General features: G+C 40.0%; 2 protein-coding genes across 2 annotated transcripts; one reads left to right on the top strand and one right to left on the bottom strand.

Annotated features, from left to right (window-relative positions):
• Positions 1-4,991: 4,991 nt before the first annotated feature.
• On the bottom strand, positions 4,992-7,823 carry LOC109177521 (receptor-like protein 12). The gene has a single exon (XM_019326894.1). The coding sequence runs from the start codon at positions 7,821-7,823 to the stop codon at positions 4,992-4,994; it is 2,832 nt and encodes a 943-aa protein (XP_019182439.1).
• A 4,898-nt stretch (positions 7,824-12,721) lies between these two features.
• LOC109176561 lies at positions 12,722-19,366 on the top strand. Its single transcript, XM_019326019.1, has 2 exons — positions 12,722-12,747; positions 16,719-19,366. The coding sequence occupies exon 2, from the start codon at positions 16,733-16,735 to the stop codon at positions 19,055-19,057; it is 2,325 nt and encodes a 774-aa protein (XP_019181564.1). The 5' UTR covers positions 12,722-12,747; positions 16,719-16,732; the 3' UTR covers positions 19,058-19,366.
• Positions 19,367-22,922: the final 3,556 nt, after the last annotated feature.

Raw genomic sequence — 22,922 nt, 5'->3', positions numbered from 1 at the left:
CTCGAGACCATGCGCACTGACCAACTCACAGCGATGGAGGCCATGCGCGCTGACCAAGATGAGCTGCGCCGAATGTTCCGCCAGTTTCTTACCGGAAAAGAGCCGGCCACCGCTTCCAGCAGCCACGCTGCACCCCACACAGGCCCTGAGGCTGCCCAAGTTCCGGCGTCTTCCGGTCTGGCCACCACAGCCCTGCCTAAGTTTACGCGCCTCGAATTTCCCCGCTATGATGGCAGAGATGATCCCATTGGCTGGATGCATCACTGTGAACAATTTTTCAAAGCCCAGAACACGCCGCCGCAAGAGTTCGTCAGCACCGCCGCGTTCCACCTGACGGGTGTCGCCCAGATGTGGCATTTCCGGCTGGAGCTTGAGGAACCAGACATGACATGGCAGCAGTTCAAGCAGCGATGTTTCTTGCGTTTTGGCCCTGGGCTGCGCAGCAACGTTCTGGGATCGCTAGCCAAGCTCAATCAAGACGGGAAGCCGGTTGAGGATTACAACGACGAGTTCCAGTCAATGCTCATGCGCTCCACCACTGTTCGTCGCGACCAAGAGGTCGACTTGTACACTGCCGGCCTCGACGAGTGGCTGAGAATTGATGTCGAAAACCACCGGCCGGCGAACCTGGATATCGCCATGAACTTGGCGCGTTCATATAGCCGACGACAGTCATGTGCTCCGCGCGAGTCTTCGGGATTGCCTCGACGACAATCTAACACCGCCAACCTTTCTTTTTCAGGTACACAGTCGAAGCAGTCCGCGTCCATCTCCTCTGGCCGTCCCTCAGCGACTGCTTCGTTCCCGGCCAGTGTCACTGCCCACTCGCTAGGGAGTCGTTCCGCGTCTTCGTCGGCCAGCGCGCACTCTGTTTCGAACCGGCCCGTCGGCGCGACTCCTCCACCGGAACGACGCCTCTCACGCGCAGAGTATACCCACCGGCGTTCGCGTGGCCTTTGCTACAATTGCGACGAACGGTGGACCCCTGCGCATCAATGCAAGCATTTATTCCTTCTCGTCTTGGATGACACTATTTCAGACGCGGAATGCGACCCTCTTCCGGAGATGGCTACTGACAATCCAGAGATCTCCTTACACGCCATTACAGGTTCTAATCCCGGTCAAACTATGCAGGTGCAAGTATTTCTCGCAGACACGCCTGTCACTGCTTTGATTGACTCGGGCAGTACACATAACTTCATCAGTGAGCATACGGCGAAGTTGCTTGGCCTCCCGGTCACCGAGTGCGTCGGTCTCCAGGTTGCGGTCGCGAATGGCGAACAGATTTCCGGCTCTGGACTGTGCGATAAAGTTCGCGTTGTTAAGGATGGTTTAATATTTTTTATTAGTCCGTATGTTATTCCTTTGGCGGGTTTTGAATTAGTTTTGGGTGTTAAATGGTTGCGGACCTTGGGAGCAATTCTTTGGGATTTCACTGCCCTTACAATGTCCTTTACCGTTAAAGGCAACCCCATCACTTGGCACGGCGAGCTTCTTCGGCCCCATCGCGCGTTGCGCGCGATAAGCACAACGCCGGCCAGGACCGCTTTAGAACATCTTCTCACTGACTATTCTGTGTTATTTCAGGAGCCCACGTCACTTCCTCCGGCTCGCTCTTGTGATCATCGTATTACACTTGCGACTGGGGTGGACCCGGTGGCTGTTCGTCCTACCGTTACCCGCAGGCACAAAAAGACGAAATAGAGAAACAGTGCGGGGCCATGCTTGAATTGGGCCTTATCCGGCCTAGTCGTTCACCTTATTCGTCGCCCGTGTTGCTTGTCCTTAAACAAGACAAGTCTTGGCGATTTTGTATTGATTACCGGGAACTCAACGCCAAAACAGTTAAAGATAAGTTTCCCATCCCCGTCATTGACGAACTTCTGGACGAGTTGCACGGCTCACGTTTTTTCACCAAATTGGACCTGCGGTCCGGATACCATCAGATTCGCATGCACCCCGATGACGTCGAAAAGACGGCGTTTCGAACGCACCACGGCCATTTCGAGTTCTTGGTAATGCCTTTTGGGTTGTGCAATGCGCCGTCCACTTTCCAGGCGTTGATGAATCAGGTTTTCGGGTCTTTACTCCGTAAATTTGTCCTCGTTTTTTTTGATGATATACTTATCTATAGTAGGACATGGGCTGAGCATTTGCATCATGTTCGGACGGTTTTTGCTTTATTGCATGATAATCATTTACTCCTAAAAAAATCTAAGTGCGTTTTTGGTGAGTCTCAGGTTTGCTATCTGGGTCATGTTATTGCTGCGGACGGCGTTTCAATGGACTCTAATAAAATTAAAGATGTCCTGGAATGGCCGGTGCCGCAGTCTACTCGCGCGTTGCGTGGGTTTTTGGGTTTAGCTGGATTTTACAGGAAATTTATTAAAGATTTCGGCTTAATTGCGGCCCCCCTAACTTCTTTATTAAAATCTAACGCTTTTAGTTGGACCCCTGCAGCGGACGTCGCTTTTGCTAAGCTTAAATCCGCTGTCACGTCGGCACCAGTGCTGCAACTCCCGGACTTTGATGAATTATTTATTGTGGAGTGTGACGCTTCGGGGGTGGGTATTGGGGCGGTTCTGCATCAACTTAATCACCCCATTGCTTTTTTTAGCCGCAAGCTTGCCAATCGACATCATCAGTTAGCGGCCTATGAGAGGGAATTGATTGGCCTCGCTCAGGCAGTGTGTCATTGGCGACACTACCTATGGGGTCGTAGGTTCTTGATCCGCACGGACCATTACAGCCTCAAATTCCTTTTGCAGCAACGTCTCACGACGTCTCCTCAACACCACTGGATTAGCAAGTTATTAGGATACGATTTTGAGGTTGAGTTTCGAGCCGGGCGTTTAAACGCGGTCGCAGACGCGTTGTCCCGCCGTGACGAGGACTCCCCAATGTTGTTTTTCTTGTCCAGTCCTCGTTCCTCGTTGCTGGACTCCATTTCCCGCGAGTTGGACGATTCCCCGGAAGGAAAATCCTTGCTCGATCGTGTGAATGCGGGTTCGGCTGGTGACCGCTGGTCTTTGCGTGATGGAGTCCTCAGGTATAAAGATCGTGTTTATCTACTTCCTACTTCTAACTTTATTCCTGTAATCCTTGCAGGTATTCATGATGCCACGCATGAGGGCGCTCAGAAGACCTTGTTCCGGGTGTCCCGGGAATTCTATTGGCGAGGAATGAAGACCTCTGTTCGGGACTACGTGCGCTCGTGTACTACGTGCCAGCGCAACAAGTGGGAAAACCTGCGACCGGCCGGTCTTCTTCAACCGTTGCCTATTCCGTCACTTGTTTGGAGTGATGTCTCACTAGACTTTGTGGAAGGATTACCGAAGGTACACGGGAAAACTGCTTTATTGGTCGTCGTTGACAGGTTCTCCAAATATGCTCACTTCATTCCGATTTCGCATCCCTTCACGGCGGTTACGGTCGCCACTGTTTTCTTTGCGAACATCGTCAAGTTGCACGGTGTCCCGGAGAGCATGGTTAGCGACCGGGACAAGACTTTTACTTGCGCATTTTGGAAAGAATTGTTCAGACTCAGTGGTGTTACCTTGTCCTTTTCGACCGCATACCACCCGCAAACCGATGGCCAGACGGAGGTGACCAACCGTACGATAGAGATGTACTTGCGTTGCTTCGTGGGCGATCGCCCTCGCCAATGGGTGGAGTGGTTGCCGTGGGCGGAGTTTTGCTACAACACTTCGTTCCACACTTCGATCGGCACGACTCCTTTTCGAGTTGTCTATGGGAGAGATCCTCCCAAACTTCTGTCATATGAACCAGGCGTTTCAAAACTTGAGGCCATAGATGATCACTTACAAAGGCGGGATATGGTTCTGGCCGAAGTTCGTGACCGTTTGCGGCTTGCACAGGCCCGTATGCCCGCTTCTTATAATCATCATCATCGTGAGGTCCACTTCCAGTTAGGCCAGTGGGTCTGGTTACGTCTCCATCCGTATCGCCAACTGTCCGTTCGTCGCCATTTGTTCACTAAGTTGTCCCCTAAATTTTTCGGGCCGTTCCGTATTAAGAAATTGTTCGGTAAGGTGGCTTATCAGCTCGAGCTCCCTCCTGATTCTCACATCCATGATGTTTTTCACGTGTCCCTGCTTAAGGAATTCATCGGGGAGCCCCCTCACACCATTCCGGTGCTTCCGCCAGTCAAGGATGGTAAAGTTTTGCTTCGGCCTACCGATGTACTTCGCTCCCGGTTGAATCGTGGAGTGCCTGAGGTTCTGGTCCAGTGGGAGGGTGCCGCGCCTGAGGATTCCTCGTGGGAAACTGTTTCTCATTTCCAGGAATTATTTCCCGATTACAAGCTTGAGGACAAGCTTGATTTGCAGGGAGGGGGTATTGATACGTTCATTGGCAAAACATATCAGCGAAGGAAGAAGAAGGTGGCAGCAGCCTAGGACTTTTTCAAAATAAATATTTCCTATCTTCTTGTTTGTTAACGTTACTATTAGTTTGTTAACGTTATTATTAGTTTTGCTTCTCCTGCTTTCTAGGATAGGTTCTTTATTTCTTGTATTTAAGTCTCGCCATGCATGGGGGGAGATCATCTTGGATTTTATTTTTTGGCTTTCAAGTATATGAAAGATTGGGAGGAGAAGCACTCCAGAAACGCTTCAGTTCTTTTAACAATCTTGTGTCCACTAGCTATCATTATCCTTTGTTCTCTCTTATCTTTAACCATAGGTAGATCACCAGATTCCCCCGTCCCTCCGGCTCGCCACTCGAGTCCAGTCCGTAGGCCTGTGACGCGATCCAGCCCTGTAACATACAATCATTAAATTTGACCAAACAAAACCAAACACAATAAAAACAGGACATCAAAGAAAAAGAAAAGGAAAAAAAAAGCACCAAACTAGACACATAGCATACAGACAACTCATTTGATCAAATCACACTCAATACATAAAAGCAAAGTTACCTGGGTGAAGTCACCAGGATGACAAGAAGAATATAATAAGCCCTGCTCTTTGTTAACCATACTGAAAGAACACCTTTGAAAGAACTTCATCAATCTTCTTGTTATAATATGATCTCCATTTGTGGGACACCAAAAGTGGCACAAATATTCCTCCTACACCCACAGCAAATCCTAATGCAACACTGACATAGATATCACCATCATAAGCTGACTCTTTCTCTTCCAATTTTGGTGGTTTTTTAATGCCGCTGCAAGATACATTAAGTTGGAATCCACATAGCCCCTTGTTTCCTATGAATGAGCTTGCATCAAAGGTATTAAACTGTTTGCCTTGTGGGATCCTTCCAACCAGATGGTTGTATGATAAGTTTAAGAAGGATAGGAAGTTCAAGCTCTCTAGCTGCTCTGGGATATTTCCGGCTAGGTTGTTGAATGAGAGGTCAAGTGCTTCCAAAGCTTTCAAGTTTTCAAGAGATGGGGGAATATTGCCTGTCAGGGCATTGTGGGAGATGTTAAGGAGATAAAGTTGTGTAAGCTCTCCAATAATCTCTGGTATGGGCCCTTGAAATTGGTTACATGAAAAATCAATAGAGGTGAAGAGAGTCAGAATTTTTTCCATACTATATTCATTTCCTTTTACAGCAAGTGAAACCGAGTATTGATAGTTCCCACCCCAACTAGATGTGAAATAGAAATAGTCAGGCTTGGATTGTGTTGCATTCCTTTCAACTGCAATTGCTTTTAGTTCCAAGAATAAATCAGCTGGTAGGATTCCACTAAATGTATTGTTGGATATGTCAATGACTTGTAAGCTTGGCCAGCTGTTGTTTACCCCAAGCCTTGGACAAGAAATGTTTCCATGGAAATGATTAGAATGTAATACAAGTACGTGCAGACTCAACAATTTATTGAGCCAACAAGGAAAGGCATCACTTATCCTATTGCTTCCAAGATTTAAGACCTTAAGCTTTGTGCAGTTCACCAAGGATGGAGGAATCTTGCCATGCAAGTGATTCTGACTCAGATCCAATGTCTCTAAAGAGCAATTGTCTGGAAACATGTGTGGTATCTCACCACTTAGATAGTTTCCTTTAAGATTTAATACACTGAGAATGCTGTTATTTTGAAGCAGACATGGTTGGACCGTGCCGTGCAAAGTGTTGTTGGACAAGTCGAGCACTTCAAGAGAGGTTGCGTGGCACCATGAAGGGGAGATATTTCCGCTGACTCTATTGTTTGCAATGGAAAACAAAATGACATTTGGGTGTTGATCACCAATGTCAAGAGGCATGGAGGACAAATTGTTGTTGGAGAGGTCTATAAAGAGTAGGTTAGACTGGTTTTTCAGAAAAGTGGGAAATTTCTGCAGATTGCAGGAGGCTAACCTCAGATCTGAAAATTGAGGGAGGAAGGCTAGTTCTTTTGCTCCTATGTTTATATCAACTACCAAGCTATTATGGGAAAAGTCAAGAGATTTAAGTTTCCTAGGGTTTCTAAATTTGGTTAGATGTACAGTGCCATTAAATTTGTTTGATGAAAGATGGAGTGATACAAGATTCTGAAATTGAAAGAAGAAGGAAGGTATTGTCCCTTCCAAGTTGTTGTTGCTCAAATCAAGATATTGCATCGTCCGAGAAGTGACATCATTCTGCAAATCAATTATTTGACCAGAAAATTTGTTTGATGAAAGAGAGAGTGATGTAAGACATCGAAGTTGAAAGAAGAAGGAAGGTATTGTCCCTTCCAAGTTGTTGTCTCTCAAATCAATATCGTCTATCAGTTGAGAAGTCACATTTTGCAAATCAATTATTTGACCAGAAAATTTGTTTGATGAAAGATGAAGAGAGGAAAGATTGTGGAGTTGAAAGAAGAACAAGGGTATTGGCCCTTCCAAGTTGTTGTCACGCAAATCAAGAAATTTCAGTGGAGGAGTCACATTTTGCAAATCAATTATTTGACTAGAAAAGTTGTTTTCAGACATAGATAAGATTTGTAGTGATGGTAGGAAAAATAATGATGCTGGAATGGGCCCTGAAAATGAATTTTTATCCAAGTAGAGATTTTCAAGATTGTCAAGGCCATCCCAGTGAGAAGAAGGAATTTCCCCTGTAAAATCATTATGAGATAAATCTAAACAGGTTAGGTTCTTAAGTAACCTAAATGATGGAATCCAACCACTGAAGTGATTCACACTTAAACTCAGCACAACAAGCTTGGTAAGTTTCACAATAGAAGCAGGGATTGCTCCACTAAACTTACATTGTGTAAGGTCAATATGGGACAGTAGTTTGAGGCTTCCAATGGACTCAGGTAATTTCCCAGAAAACTTTGTATAAACAAGGTCTAGACGCCGAAGAGATCCATTTTCTGGAAAGTCTGGCAAAGAACCCCCAAGCATTTCATTGGAACTTAAGTCAATGATTTGCATAGTTGGTACCTGGAATACTTTCTGAGGGACTGTCCCAGTGAAGTTGCAATTGCTTAGGCTCAAAACAGTCAGATTCCTGAAATTTTCAAACAAGTCTGGAAATGGAGCAGAGAAATTGACGTTATCGAGCCTAATAACAGAAAGGGATGGCATTTTCTGCAAGAGAGATATGTTGAATCCACCGTTGATTAGCCCAAACCTGAGGTCAAGACCACTGATATATCCACCATCGTTGCAGCTCACACCAGGCCACTCACAGCAGTCAACTCTTTCATTCCACAGCGCCAGCTCCTCGGAGAATGAAGAGTCATAAGAAAGTTGACTTCGTATCTGGAGAAGTACAGACTTTTGATCCGAAAGACATTTCTGACCCAATGCATGCATGCCATTTATTCTGAATAAATTTGAGGAAAGAACAAGTATGGAAATCCAGATAAACATTATCACAATCCTCATTTTAATGTATGTTTAATTAATTTGCTGAAGCATATCAGAAACCATGGGTTAATGCAGCAATATATACTACTTTTTAGAATGTTTAAGACGTTTATAGCTTTCTGCATTCTTTTCATAAAGTATGTTGACTAACAAAAGGCACAACCCCACTTTCATACATTTATCATTTGTTCTTGCACCTAATTAAGTGTTTCAGAATTGAAAAGAAAGCCACATACAAATGTGTTGTTGGATGTTTAATTTATAGAGAAACGTTTTCTAAAGTTGCATGATCATGATGTGAAGTTGATGAGCTGAGTATTATGAAATACTTTCATGCAAGTTTGAATTTAGTTGGAGTTTGAGGAGTTACTGAATTAAAAGTGTTATCAGGATATAATTAGATGGATACCATAGACCACCTTGCATTATGTATCAAAACACTTCCTACATATACTTTCTACAAGTTCTTTATTACCCTGATTGAGCAACTTGTGTTTCAAATAAAACTTATGAGATATAAGAAGTAGAACACATCATTTGGGTTGCTACGACATGATTTAACAAGGAATGAAAAGTTTAAAAAAAATATCTCAGGATTTTCTTGGACTTATGCTTTTTTTTTTTTTTTTTTTGAAAGGTGGACTTATACTTAAATACATGCAAGTCCTAAAAATAGACAATAATGGTGATTTTAAAACTATCCTCACACTCGGAGATCATTGGTGGTTAAAGGAAGTTTTAAATTCAGAGATTTCAAAAACTTCTACTGCCCTAGCCCCTATGCAATACTGGTTTATGGCAAAACCTTTACTAACATGTTTGGTTCACGAAATGAATTTTAAGGGAATAAGAATACTTTTGTTGGTTCACTGAATGAATAAGCTTTATGAATGTTATTTCAGTATTTGGTTGGTTTAAAGAATATAAATGAAAGAGTGAATTCCATTTTTGGTCCTACTGTTATAGGGGCTTTTCCAATTTTAGTCCACTATAATTCTTTTTGCCACATTACGCCCACTGTTAATAAAATTGCTCCAATTTTAGTCTATTATAATTTTTTTTGCTACATTACGCCCACTGTTAATAAAACCGTTCCAATTTTTGTTCTCCTAATTCCGGTCATTGACCTGGATTTGTGGAGCCTGCGGCGGGTTATGTGAGAGCATGGAGACAAGAGCAACGGACTCGAAGGCGGAAATCAGGGACCAGACCACCGAATCGATGAAGGAGACCGAGATATCGACGTAATTCACCGCCGCCAGGCTACTCCACAAGCTTGAGCCGAGCCGTTGCCGCCGGCACCATGAGTACCGGTAGGAGCGAAGTAAGAGGCGAAGAGTTGTGGCTAGCGCATGAATGATGTAGGCAAAGAGAAGCTGTGACCAGGCCACTGCTCATTGACTGCCACCGCCGATCATCCACTAAACCACCATCTCGCTCCTCAAGCACACCACATCCATCTTCGTATCCGACCTCGACCGTTATTACATATTTAATGTTGTAAACTCTCCATGGATTGCTCCGATCCATCCAAAGCGAACGGAAAAATAAGCCTCGAATTAGAAGATGAGGATGAAGAAGAGGTTGAAGGCGGCGGCGGAGGAGGATGATAAGCCGCCATGGATGATGGGAAGGGAAGAGATTGAACAGGGCTTTTGTGTTCAGGACTTTTGATCTTCTTCAAAAACTTGCCTCCATTGCTGATCTTCTCTTTCAGAACCCGTTTGCTCCGTCACGGACGCCTTCGACTTTCCACCGTCCTCCGGCGCAACCATCACATAACCCGCCGCTTGTTCCACAGAAATCCAGGTCAATGAGCGGTGAGCGCCGACTCTCTCAAGAAAACAACAGAGACGGTTTAGGAGAACAAACATGGATTAAAAAGTCTCTTAGTGGCGGCAGAAAACAGATTGGAACACCATCGCCGGAAATTTCTTTCTAAATTAGGAGAACAAACTTGAAAAGACCAAAATGCCCTTGGATTAAACAATCTCTTGACGGAAAATCTTAACGTGGACTAAAATTGGAATGATTTTATTAACAGTGGGCGTAATGTGGCAAAAAAAAAAAAATTATGGTGGACTAAAATTGGAAAAACCCCTATAGTAGTAGGACCAAAAATGGAATTCGCTCTAAATGAAATATGTGTTTAAAAGACATAAATACCCTTACAAAAAATATAAAATATATAATAATAATAATAATCTTATTTTTTTTTATTAAATTGGAGGGAAATACCCAAAAAGCAACACTATTACAGACTACTAGGTTGACCATGCACACTACGCCAACTGGGGATACCAGAAAAGTCATCCTCTAATACACCTCTAGCCAAGTCCGGTGGATCAGATAACACATGTAAGCCAGCCGGGAGATTTCTGAAAAGCTTTTCCAGACAATTAACTACACGGTTTTGCTCACGAAGCACCTCTACAACCTACCAGACTTCGAATCTTTAGAGTTCCTTCTTGCAAGCTTCCAGTCTTGTGGTCGTGATTTGCATGCGCGTGTCTTGTTGTGGTCTTATAGTGTCATCAATACTGTTATGCCTCGAGTCTGATTATATCGTTGTGCGTGTGTCTTTGTTGAGTCATGATCTTGATTTTAAAGCTAGAGTTGTTAGGACTATATTTATGTATTCCCAAGTCTCAAAATGATTTTCCTATTTGACCCTTATTCCTATAAAATACATATCTAAACTTTAGTAACGAAATATTCCGTTGATTATTTATTATTCTTAATTTACTCATTGATTTTTATAAGGAAGATCTTAGGTTTAAACCACATCTCAATCATAATTGACATAATTGTTAAACATATACTATGAATATGTTAATTAGAGTGTATTAAAAAAATACAATATAAAATTTAACATGACCTTTGGTCAATTAATTAGAATCACGCATTGGGGATTGATGAAACGGTATACCTAATTTACAGTATATATTCAACACAGATAAGAAACTATGCTTATTATCATTGTCTTTATCGGAATCGAGGATTTGGTTCTGTTTTTGAAGGTGCATTATGCCAAGACACTAAAATTGCAGTGAAGCACACTAAGGGACTAGTTCAAATCAAGAATTCATTTCTGGCAGGAGTGACAACAAGAAAAAGCATGGATCAGACCAATTAATAAGGGTTTGTGTTGGCCAATTAACATGTAATGTGATGGCATCCCGATTATCCATCCAAGTGGATGGTCAAAGGTTTGAACTTAACCTAAAGTATAGAACAGAAAAACTATTCAGTGAAGGTGATATGAAAATTTTGATAATTCTAAATGATACTTTGATAGAATTTGAAATACTAATTTAAAAATACACATGGTACATCAAACTAATTTGATCCTCAAATTATTTAAAACTTTATCAATTAATTTAAAAATACACATGGTACATCAAACTAATTTGATCCTCAAATTATTTAAAACTTTATCAATTTCTATGCCGTGTTTTTTAGCAGAAGACTGGAACAACATTTTTTTTAACCCGAAGATTGCGCATCGTGTCTGTTAGTTTTTTCCTTTTCTTTTTCTTTATCCTTAATTTTCACTTTTCAGAAGATTGCCCACCGTGTATGTTGAGTAAAGAAATGTGGTTTCAGATTACCGGGTAGTGTTCCTGAATTCCTGTAACCCAATAAATAATACGGAGTATAAATCTTAAAAAAAAAAAAAAAAAAAAAAAAAAAACCAAAGTAATATAACGTACGTATTAATTTGAGCGTTTCTGCGCAAATTATATCGTGCACCACGATGTATGATCGATCATGCATCGCGCATCAAAATGACGTCATTTTGTTTAATGAAAAGAAACAGAATCTTCATTCGTAAAAAATAACTCTATTCTTCAGTTTCATTTTGTATACACTGCAATTTCAGTTCAACACAACTACAGTTTCATTTCGATATAACTACAGTTTCATTCAATATTTATACACTCAAATATGTGAAAATGTTATTTAATTTTATTTTATATACACTATAGTTTCATTAAAACACAACTACATGATCATTTCAATATAATTACAGCTTCATTGTACAATATATACTCAAATATGTGAAATGTTATTCAGTTTCATTTTATATATACTGTAGTTCCATTTCACCATAACTACAGTATCATTTTGATATAACTGCAGTTTCATTTGATAATATAAAAATAATACGTGAGACAGTGTCGGTTTAGACACACTGTAGTGTCACTCCGTTATAACTGCAGAAACGACGTCGTTTTGACGCGCGGTGCATAATGGTTAAATTTGAAAGTCGAAAGACCACAGATGATCAATTTGAAAGTTTAGGACTAAACGTGCCAAAATCACTATACTCGAAGAACCTCAGATGGTATTAACTCTTATCAGCTACCTTTTCAGCATAGAAAGTATCGCAGATTCTCCTCATACGCGACCCTTGTACAAGATTTGCGGATTCTCTTGTACAAGAGTCGCGTATTAGCATTTTTGTACTAGATGTTATCAGTTTCTAATGCTATATTCATTGCATGCTGAATTAATTAAGCATAACGTTAACAATTAGAAACCATATTATATATATATATATATATATATATATATATATATATATATATATCTTTCTGAGAACAACTCCGCTTGCCAGGAAGGGAATAACGTGCTCCCAAAGTGAGTCATAGCCAAATGTTTCTTTTTTGAATTATAAGTTAGAAATGAAGAAGCTAAGGAAAAACGTTGGTACAGAATAAAAATGAACTCAATACTTTATCTACGTTTTAAGTAAGGTTTCAAATAAAGTTTTCTTTTTTGAATTATAAGTTAATACTTTACTTTACATACACCTTAATTAATATGTACTGAATTTACCCTTGTACCCATTCTTTCCTTCTTTCTCTATATAAACATGCATTGCATGAGCAACCACCTTGCCATGATACATACTCCAACACAACAAGAACGTGCCGAGGTAACCTTACTCCTATCCAATTTTTCTTTATCTGTCTCTGTCATGTTTCATTAATCGGGGTTTAATCCCAGCAATATATATATATATATATATATATATATATATATATATATATATATATATATATACCTTACTCCTATCCAATTTTTCTTTATCTGTCTCTGTCATGTTTCATTAATTGGGATTTAATCCCAGCAATATATATATATATATATATATATATATATATATATATATATATATAGGGTCAGGTTCTGTGAGAACTGGTCTTTCCGTGCGGTCAGTGCGGCATACACCATTAGGTATGCATAAATGTAGCACACAATGTTCGAAAATACACCATTATGTGTAGTGTATTTTTTTTCGGGTGATGCATTTTTTGGCATTTCATTCTGGTGTATTCTCGAACACTGTATGGTGCATTTATGCATAACTAATGGTGTATGCCCCACTGACCACACGGGAAGACATGTTCTCACAGGAACCAATATATATATATATATATATATATATATATATATATATATATATATATATATATATATATATATATATATATGGGTAATTCTACATGTATTTTCATTTTATAATTCAATTTTCTATTCCTTATGATGTGATATGCTTTATTTAATTGCTTAATATAATAAGGGTCATGATTTTTATAGATTTTTTTTTTCTTTGATAAAATTTGAACACTTAATGTGAGTAAAAGTTGGGATAAGGTTTTTGGATCGGATTACGTCCACAAGTATTTTTGATATCATATATCTGCATGCCGTTAGCTTCTTCCAAACAACGTTTTCATGTTTGTGAATTTTGAAGTGATGATTGATTTTCAATTTTGCACTTTGAATGTATTTAGAGTTTATGTTATACATTTTTTTAAAATTTTTTGAAAACCCTGATCCTAACTTTTACTCACATTAAGTGTTCATTAAGTTTTTAAAATGGCTCATCTTAAGTTTCACACAACTAACTCACGTTAAGAATACAAATCACGCACCCTATGAAGGAAAACAACGCACCTTAAGTTTCAATAACTACTCACATTAAGCACAAAACTCACGCACCTTAAGCACAAAATACACTCACTTTAAGAAGAAAAATCACGTACTTTAAATTTCAACAACTACACACATTAAGAACACACACAACCCACGCACCTTAAGCACAAAACCCACACCCCTTAAGCACAAAACTCACGCGCCTTAAGAATGAAAATCACACACCTTAAATTTGACCTAGATGCAAAAATTACCAAATTGCCACTGTGTTTTTTTATTTTTTTATTTTTTTATTTTGGTAATCCTGGACATTGATTTAAGCAAGATCAATGGCACAGATTTAACCACGCAACCGCACATGGGAGCACTAATCACATTTGAACCTAATTTTATATATATATATATATATATATATATACTCCCTCCGTCCCGTTTTGTGTGTCTGGTTCGGTTAACGATGCTTGACTAAAGTTATTTTTAATTCAATTTTTCATAATATTAACTTTAGTATTAGTATACAAAATTTATATATTTAGAAACTACACTAAAAATACTTTTAAACACAAAACATCAAATTTAAAATTAAGTAAAAAATACTAATGAAAATAAACAAATAAGAAAGAGTTGGTTTGACCAATGAATAGTAAGTAGGACAGATAAAATGGGACAGAGGGAATATATATATATATATATATATATATATATATATATACTAGTTTTTTTTACGCGCATTGCGCGATTGGGATAATGCCCAATTTTTTTTAAAATAAGTACTTTAAAGTATATTAAGGCATGATTATATTGGAATTTTCATGCATACATAATTGAATGTTGAATTTTCATATTTAAATAGGTAATTCTAAGTTTATAAATGCAAGATAATATAGTCAAGATTGATTATAATTGTTAATATTATAATTGTATTGGTATGGTTGAAACCAAATACGACATAAGGGAGAGCAAATAAAAATTAGGGTATAAAATATTAAATATATACTAATATTGAAGAGCTAACGGCTAATTGTCAAACAAGAACATTGCAAGGTAGTTTCCCACCTCAATTTGTTGTGTGATTTGAATACTCTTTTTATCAATAAATTCTCAAAGTAGTTAATATTTTTTTTTGAATATCTCAAAGTAGTTAATATGATTGGCTTAATTATATATATATATATATATATATATATATATATATATATATATATATATATATATATATATATATATATATATATTTATTTATTTATTTTAAACAATTATTATTATTATTATTATTATTATTATTATTATTATTATTATTATTATTATTATGTATACCCTTAGGTCATTTTACATGTTAATCTAAACAGCTAATTTTTACCAACCGTTGATATAATTCGCTGGTCAAATTCGCTAACGCTAACCGCTAACTGCTGATTGTTAAACAATGACATTGCGAGGTAGTTCTCACTTCAATTTGTTGTGTGATTTGAATACTCTCTTTGTAAACAAATCCCGTAGTTAATATGATTGGTTTTATTAATTATGTTTTTTTTTTTAATTTTTTCATGGTATTAATAAAATACCTGGTAAATAATATATAGCATTATTTTGTATTATAACTTTGATATTTAATTAAAAAATAGTGCACAAAAAAGATAATAGACAATGTAGTGAATATAATCAATTGATGAATTTGAATGTAAACTATTTTTACGTTGGAGAAATATAAAGACAATATAACTAATAAAATTATTTCTCTTAATTAATTTATTGAGAATGAATAATTTTTTTTAATAAAGACATTGTAGGGACAATGTAGCGAATATAATCAATTGATGAATTTGAATGTAAAGAATTTTTATATTGGAGAAAATTAAAGACAATATAACTAATGAAATTATTTCTCTTATTTAATTTATTGATAATGAATAATTTTTTTTTTGAATAAAGACATTGTTGACACATAATTCTAAATTAAAGAAATGCATATGTATTATTTTTTGTTGTAGCTACTAAATTATTATTTAATTTAATAAGAGTAAAATATAGTACTAATTATGCCAACTTTGATTGAGATGGGGTTCGAACCTAAGACCTTTCTTATTAAAATCAATGAGTAAATTAACGGTGAACTAACATAAATTAACAGAAAAGTTTATATTTAACGGAAAAGTTAACGGATAATCATATTCATTAAGGATAAATTAGGAAATCTCTAAGGAAAAACTAAAATCTGATCAATTTGAGCCATTCATTTGATAAAAAAATTTGACCGCCATTTTTTCTACCCATTATAGGCCTAACTCTCTTGGGCTCTTATTAGTATAGTAGATATATACACTAGTGATCAAATGAGTCCATCCTGTTATATGAGTCCGTGTGGCCATTGAATGCTTGAGGTGCGTTGGTGCGGTTAAATCTGAGCCATTGATCTTGCTTAAATCAACATCCAGGATTACCAAAATTTAAAAAAAAAAAAAAATACGCGGTGGCAATTTGATAATTTTTGCATCTAGGTCAAATTTAAGGTGCGTAGGTTTTGTGTTCTCAAGGTGTGTGGGTTGTGTGCTTAATGTGAGTATTTGTTGAAACTTAAGGTGCGTAGTTTTTGTCCTTAAGGTGCATGAGTTTTGTGCTTAAGGTGTGTGGGTTTTGTGCTTAATGTAAGTAGTTGTTGAAACTTAAGGTGCGTGATTTTTCTTTTTAAGGTGCGTTGTTTTCCTTCTTAAGGTGCGTCAGTTGTGTGAAACTTAAGGTGAGTCATTTTAAATCTTTAGGTGCGTGGTTTGTGTTCTTAAGGTGCGTGGTTTGTATGTGTACTTAAGATGCGCCATTTTAATGTTTAAAGTGCATAACCGCATGGGAATCCTTCCCAGCACCTTAACCCTTCCCAATATATATATATATATATATATATATATATATATATATATATATATATATATATATATAATTATTGACTTGTTGTTCATCTGATCCCCTAAGGAGTGGAGTACTAAATGGCGTTGGCGACATATGTATTTGGATATGTGAGGGACTTGTGGAACAGATGGAACATCCAAGCCGCCATGCTGGCCAGTCTTGTTATTCAAATCATCTTGATTTTTTCTGCACGCTCAAGGAAACGAACCAAGGACCACCTGAAGATCTTCGTGATATGGTCGATTTATCTGCTGGCTGACTTTGTTGCCATATTTGCAATAGGCCTCATATACAATGAAGCCAGACCAACGTATATAACTACCGCTGACGTGGCCGCCGTGGGGGAGATTGCTGCTGCAACCCAAGCATGTTCTTCTTCATGCGATATTGCTGCTAGCCGCCGACAGCCAAAACACATCGCGGCATTGTGGGCACCGTTTCTCTTGCTGCACTTGGGCGGCCCTGACACCATCACGGCTTTCTCTATTGAAGATAATGAGCTGTGGGATCGCCATTTGCTCAAACTCATCGTTCAGCTTGTTACGGTTTTGCTGCTTTTCTTCCGCTACCAAACATTCGACGCCCACAATAATCCATTCTTGATCCCAACACTACTCATCTTTGTGGCTGGCTTCATCAAATACGCTGAACGAACCTATTCCCTCAAACTTGCTTCTCTCACCAATATGATGAAGTCGATGAGCCCCAAACAACCGGAAAAGATGCCGCCATCTGTGATGATTGAGGTGGGCGGTCGTCATCAAGAAGTCTCCAATAATAATATTATTAATCTGACAGACACGGAGGTAGTGGAACATGCATTCAAGTTTTACAAGATATTTAGAGGGCTTGTTGTTGATCACACGTTTGGTTTTGACGAGTGGAAACACAGCAAGAGTTTCTTCTCCAAGTTAGAGAGTGAAAACGCTTTCAAAGTGATGGAAGTGGAGCTCAACTTCATGTACGAAGCCATGTTCACCAAGATGATTACTGTCCAAGGCAAGATTTTAGGCTACACATTTCGCCTTGCCACCATTTTTCTAATTGTAGCAGCCACTGTGTTTTTTGTGGTATTCATCCCCAAGAACGGAATTCATCACCTTGACCTCAAGGTTACGCATTGCTTGCTTGCTGGCGCCGTTATCTTAGATGCCATAGCTCTCATAGAGTTATTTTTTTCAGACTGGACTGTAGCTCTGATACTGCTGAGCAAGCAAAGATGTGAATGGTTAAAACAATGTGCACAAGGAATTAACAAAGTCTGCAAGTGGATTTCGAGCAGGAGGCGTTGGTCCGGGAAGATGTATCAGTATAGCTTCATCAACCACTCACTAAAGAAACAATGGAAATGGGTCAATATCATTCTTGATTACTTTGGGCTCAAGGAGAGAGTCTACTCATATTTATACACTAAAAGACAGCCAGTTACACATCAACTGAGGGAGTTAATTTTCAATGAGGTTAAAGAAATTGCAACACAGACAACAGCCGTTGCAAATGAGATAATTTTGTCTAGAGGCAAGCGGACTCTCCTTGAATGTAACTGCGGAGAATCAATCATGACTACGGTGGGGCAAGATGTGGGGTTCATTCAAAGTGTGTTGTTGTGGCATATTGCTACTGAGATATGCTACTTTAATTTTGGTGGTTACAGGTATTATGATGATGATGATGATCCTGAAATATGTAGATATATCTCTGAATATTTGTTGTACCTTCTGGTGATGGAGCAGAAATTCACCTCAGCATTAGCAGGAAACTTTGAAACTAGAGATACGTGTGAGAAAATCGTAGAAACCACTTTCAAAGATACCCATGAGGAAGCCTGGAATTTCTTTATTGCTAACACAAAGCAAAATCCGGAACTATTCAAAAGATATGCATCATTTCTTAGGTCTAACAATGTTGTCCTAGATATTTACATTTGCTTGAGGAGCATGTGGTTTTCAACGAGGTATGCGATACGGTACATAGCTAAGCTGATATGTTTTTTCAACAAGGATAGTACAACTCATCGGGAGATGACGACATTATGGGAGGAATGGAAGATGATGAAAAATTATAGGGAAAGAAAATCTGCTTGTGAATCATTAATTGGAAAAGCTACCCTTCGACGACAAGAGCCATCAGAGGTGAAAGGGAGAAGTAAATCAATGTTGATTGATGCGTGTATCCTTGCAAAGGATTTGCAGGATTTTGGGATCGACGACCAGAAACAAATGTGGAAGATGATGAGAAGCGTGTGGGTGGAGTTGTTGTTATATGGAGCATGCCATTGTAGAGGAGATGCTCATGCTCAACAACTTGCTAAAGGTGGGGAGCTTCTCACTTTTGTTTGGCTTTTAATGGCTCATTTTGGACTTGGAGAGCAGTTTAGATTTCAGACAGTCGGGACAAGCTAAAGCCAAAATATATATAATAGTTGTGAGATTGGAGTTCAAACTTCAAAACACTCATGTTGTTTGATACCTGATTAGAATTTAAAATTATTACTATGTGGATGGGATTTAATCTAGGGTTAAGTAAATTCTGTTAGGACTGTATTGGTTGTGTTAGACTATGACTCTCTCTCTCTCTCTCTCTCTGTATTCTTATATGACTATCTTCCGTCTTTGGTTAATGTTATGTTAAACATTCATATCCTCATCTGGTATCAGTTATTCAGGTTATCTTCCATGACAGTTCTCGGTGTGAATGATGACGGTTCTGTTCGTGACTCTACGGAGCAGACCGTCACCGAGGTTGCTCCCTCTCTCGTTTCAGCCAGTGCTAGCCTTTCCTCTGCCCATCACTTCGTCTCTCTAAAATTAATCGAACGAAACTATTTATTTTGGAGGACGCAGGTGATTCCATTCTTGGAAGGTCAAGGCCTGCTGGGGTATGTCGACTGGACGTTGCCTTGCCCGGTTAATTCACCGTCGGCAGCTTCGACAGCGGACAGTGGTGGTGTCGTTGTTCCAGACCCGCGGCAGCAATGGCGTCGTCAAGACAATGCCATTCTGTCGCTCCTCATCTCGTCTCTCTCCTACGAGACCATGCACCTTGTGGTCGGCCGGTCTTCCTCTCGGCTGCTTTAGCTCGCGATTGAGCAATCTCTTGGCACGTCGACCAGGGCTCAGGCTTTACGGTTGCTTGGTGAGCTACAAGGGTTGCGCCATGGTGATTCTTCGATTTCAGACTACCTTGGCCGCGCTCAAATGCTGGTGGAAGACTTTGCTCTCGTTATTCAGCAGGTCACATTGGACGATCAGAATCTTTATATCTTTCGTGGCTTGCGTCTTGAGTATCGTCCATTGGTGGCCTCTTTGACGCGGGGAGCTCCAGTAACCTTAACGGAGTTGGCTGATTTTTTGATTTCGCAGGAGTGGATTTGTGCAGATGATGGCAGTGGCTTGGGCGCACCGGCGGCTTTGGCGGCAAGTCACGGTGGTCGTGGAGGCTGCGGGGGCAGTGAGCAGTCCCGCAGCAATGGTGGTCGCAGGCGCTCTCGGTCTGGCCCACGGTGTCAAATTTGCAACAATCAAAGTCATACCACTCTCTCATGTTATCGCCGTTATTATGACTCGTCGGGTCCTCAGGCAAACGTGGCGTCTTCCGCAGAGGTTACATGTTCGGGCTTGGTTGGTTCTCATCATTGGTTTCCCGATACTGGGGCCACGAATCATGCTACTCTCGATGCCTCCGTGATGTTCTCCTCTGCTGGTTATGATGGTCCGGATATTCTCCGAGTTGGCAGTGGTTTAGGTTTGCCTATTGTTAATGTTGGTTCCGCTTCGATAGTTACTAGTTCTAGGTATTTTAAGTTATGTGATGTGTTGCATGTTCCTAGTCTTTCCTCTTCATTATTGTCGGTTCAACGGTTTGCTAGAGATAATAATGTTTTCTTTGAATTCCATCCTTCTTGTTTTTATGTGAAGGACATTACGACCAAGACGGTCCTTTTTAGATGGTCTGCTTCGGGGGGTTTGTACACCTGGCCTGCTTCGCGTCAAGTTCCTGCTGCGTTCGTGGTTGCACGTGCATCGTCATTTGTTTGGCATATGCGGCTTGGTCATCCCCATTCATGTGTCTTACGTCAAATTTTAGGGTCTTCGTCTGTTAGTTCTTTTAATTCTAGAGATTTACCGGTTGTTTGTTCTGCTTGTCAATTGGGGAAATCTTCTTGATTCCCTTTGTCTCGTGTTGAAAATTCTAGTACGCATGTTTTGGAATTAATATATTCGGATATTTGGGGCCCTACGCCGTTAACTTCTACAAATGGTTATAAATATTTTGTTCTGTTTGTAGATGATTATACGCGTTATGTTTGGTTTTATCACATGCGTGCTAAATCCGACCTGTATGCTATCTTTGAACGGTTTTGGTCATTAGCTGAATGCTCTTTTTCTTGCAAAATTATTTCTTTTCAGTCTGATTTAGGGGGAGAATATAAAAAGCTTGATTATGCTTTAGCTTCTCTTGGTTTTCGGCACAGGCAGTCCCGTGCATATACCCACGAGCAGAATAGTCGGGTAGAACGTAGGCATTGGCATGTTGTTGAGACGGTGTTAGCTTTAATGGCACAAGCGTCTGTTCCCTCTCGTTTTTGGGACTACGTTTTGAAACCATTGTTTACCTAATAAATAAAATGCTTACTCGTGTCTTGTCTGATGAGTCTCCTCGTTTTCGTTTGCATCGTTCTCCTATGTCGTATTCTTTCTTGCGCGCGTTTGGGTGTTTGTGTTTTCCTCTATTACGTCCTTATAATCGTAACAAGTTGTAATTTCGGTATTCTCTATGTGTCTTTTTAGGGTAACCTGATTCCTTTCATGGCTATCGTTGTTTGGACACTAACACTAACATCTGTCGCCATGTGCGGTTCGATGAAACCATTTTTCCTTTTGCTTATTCTGTTGCTTCGTACGTTGTTCCATCGCAAGCAGTCTCGTGGGGTGTTGTGCCTGTATCGATAATGCGAGACACGTTGGGCAGTCCGGCCGAGGCGTCCAATGACCAGCATGTCTCTTCCGCGCCGGATCAGCCCGCTCAGTGTGACTAGCTTGCGCCTTCCGTGCCGGCTTCGGTCTCCAGTGAGCACACGGTTAGTGTGCAGCATCCCCATGGTGGCCGTGTGCGGCGTTTCGCCAAAGCTCAGCAACCTCGGTCTCATGTTATGGCTACACGAAGTATGGGTTCGCATGAGCATGTTGCGTTGGTTGCTGCTACTAGTACTACTGAGCCGACTTGTTACTCTCAAGCCGTGAAACATTCTGAGTGGCGTGAGGCCATGGATTTGGAGTTTAATGCTTTGCTTTAGAATAGTACGTGGCGGTTGGTTCCATATACTCCTGGAATGAATGTTGTGGGCTGCAAGTGGGCGTTTCGAACTAAGAGGAATGTGGATGGTTCGGTTGAGCGGCATAAAGCTCGTCTGGTGGCGAAAGGTTTTAATCAAGTTGCGGGGCGGGATTTCTTTGAGACTTTCAGTTCAGTGGTTAAGCCGACGACGGTATGTCTTTTGTTATCTTTGGTTGTTTCATGCAGTTGGGCGATTCGTCAGTTGGACATTCATAATGCCTTCTTGAATGGCCACCTGACTAAAACTGTTTATATGTGACAGCTGCCTGGCTATGAGGACAAGCCTTTGCCTGGTCATGTGCGTTTGCTTCAGCGGTCACTTTATGGGCTTAAGCAGGCTCCTCGTGCTTGGTTCACGCGACTACACAATTGATAAATGCTATAGATACCACATTTTAGGGGTCATTAAGGGGTTGTATTATGCTTAATTAAAGTCATTTGTGAATGATTTATGATGCAAATTCTATAAAATGGGCTAATGAGTTGCATATGCCCATAAACTTGTGCACTTTAGTGTTTTGAAGGTTTTGAGCGTAAAGAAGGGCATTCTAGCGACAGTTCGGTAGATTGATCATATCTTGAGCTAGGAGTGTCCAAATGAGGTAATTCAAGTGGCATTGGAACAGAAACTTCAAGAGCTACAACTTTGATAAAGACAAAAATGGCAGATTCCCATCCACGCATAGCCCCACGCGCGTGGGACCGTGAGTGGATAGGGAATAGAAAGTTCCACGAATCCGCCCACGTGTATGGAAAAATTAGTGGGTCCTGAGCGAAAATTACAGCTATTTAAATAGCTTGTGGCGGGATTTCTTGGATATTCTTTCATTTTTCTGACTTTTCCACTTAGAATTTGAGAGATCTTTCTCTCTCTAGGTTAGATACACTTCTTGATCAAGCCATATCTTCAATTCTCCAATTCCTAGCAAG

This window comes from Ipomoea nil, unplaced genomic scaffold (assembly GCF_001879475.1).
Source record: "Ipomoea nil cultivar Tokyo-kokei standard unplaced genomic scaffold, Asagao_1.1 scaffold0176, whole genome shotgun sequence".
NCBI lineage: Eukaryota > Viridiplantae > Streptophyta > Magnoliopsida > Solanales > Convolvulaceae > Ipomoea > Ipomoea nil.
The sequence above is the reverse complement of the archived record's forward strand: the minus strand, read 5'-3'. Positions and strand labels throughout refer to the sequence as shown.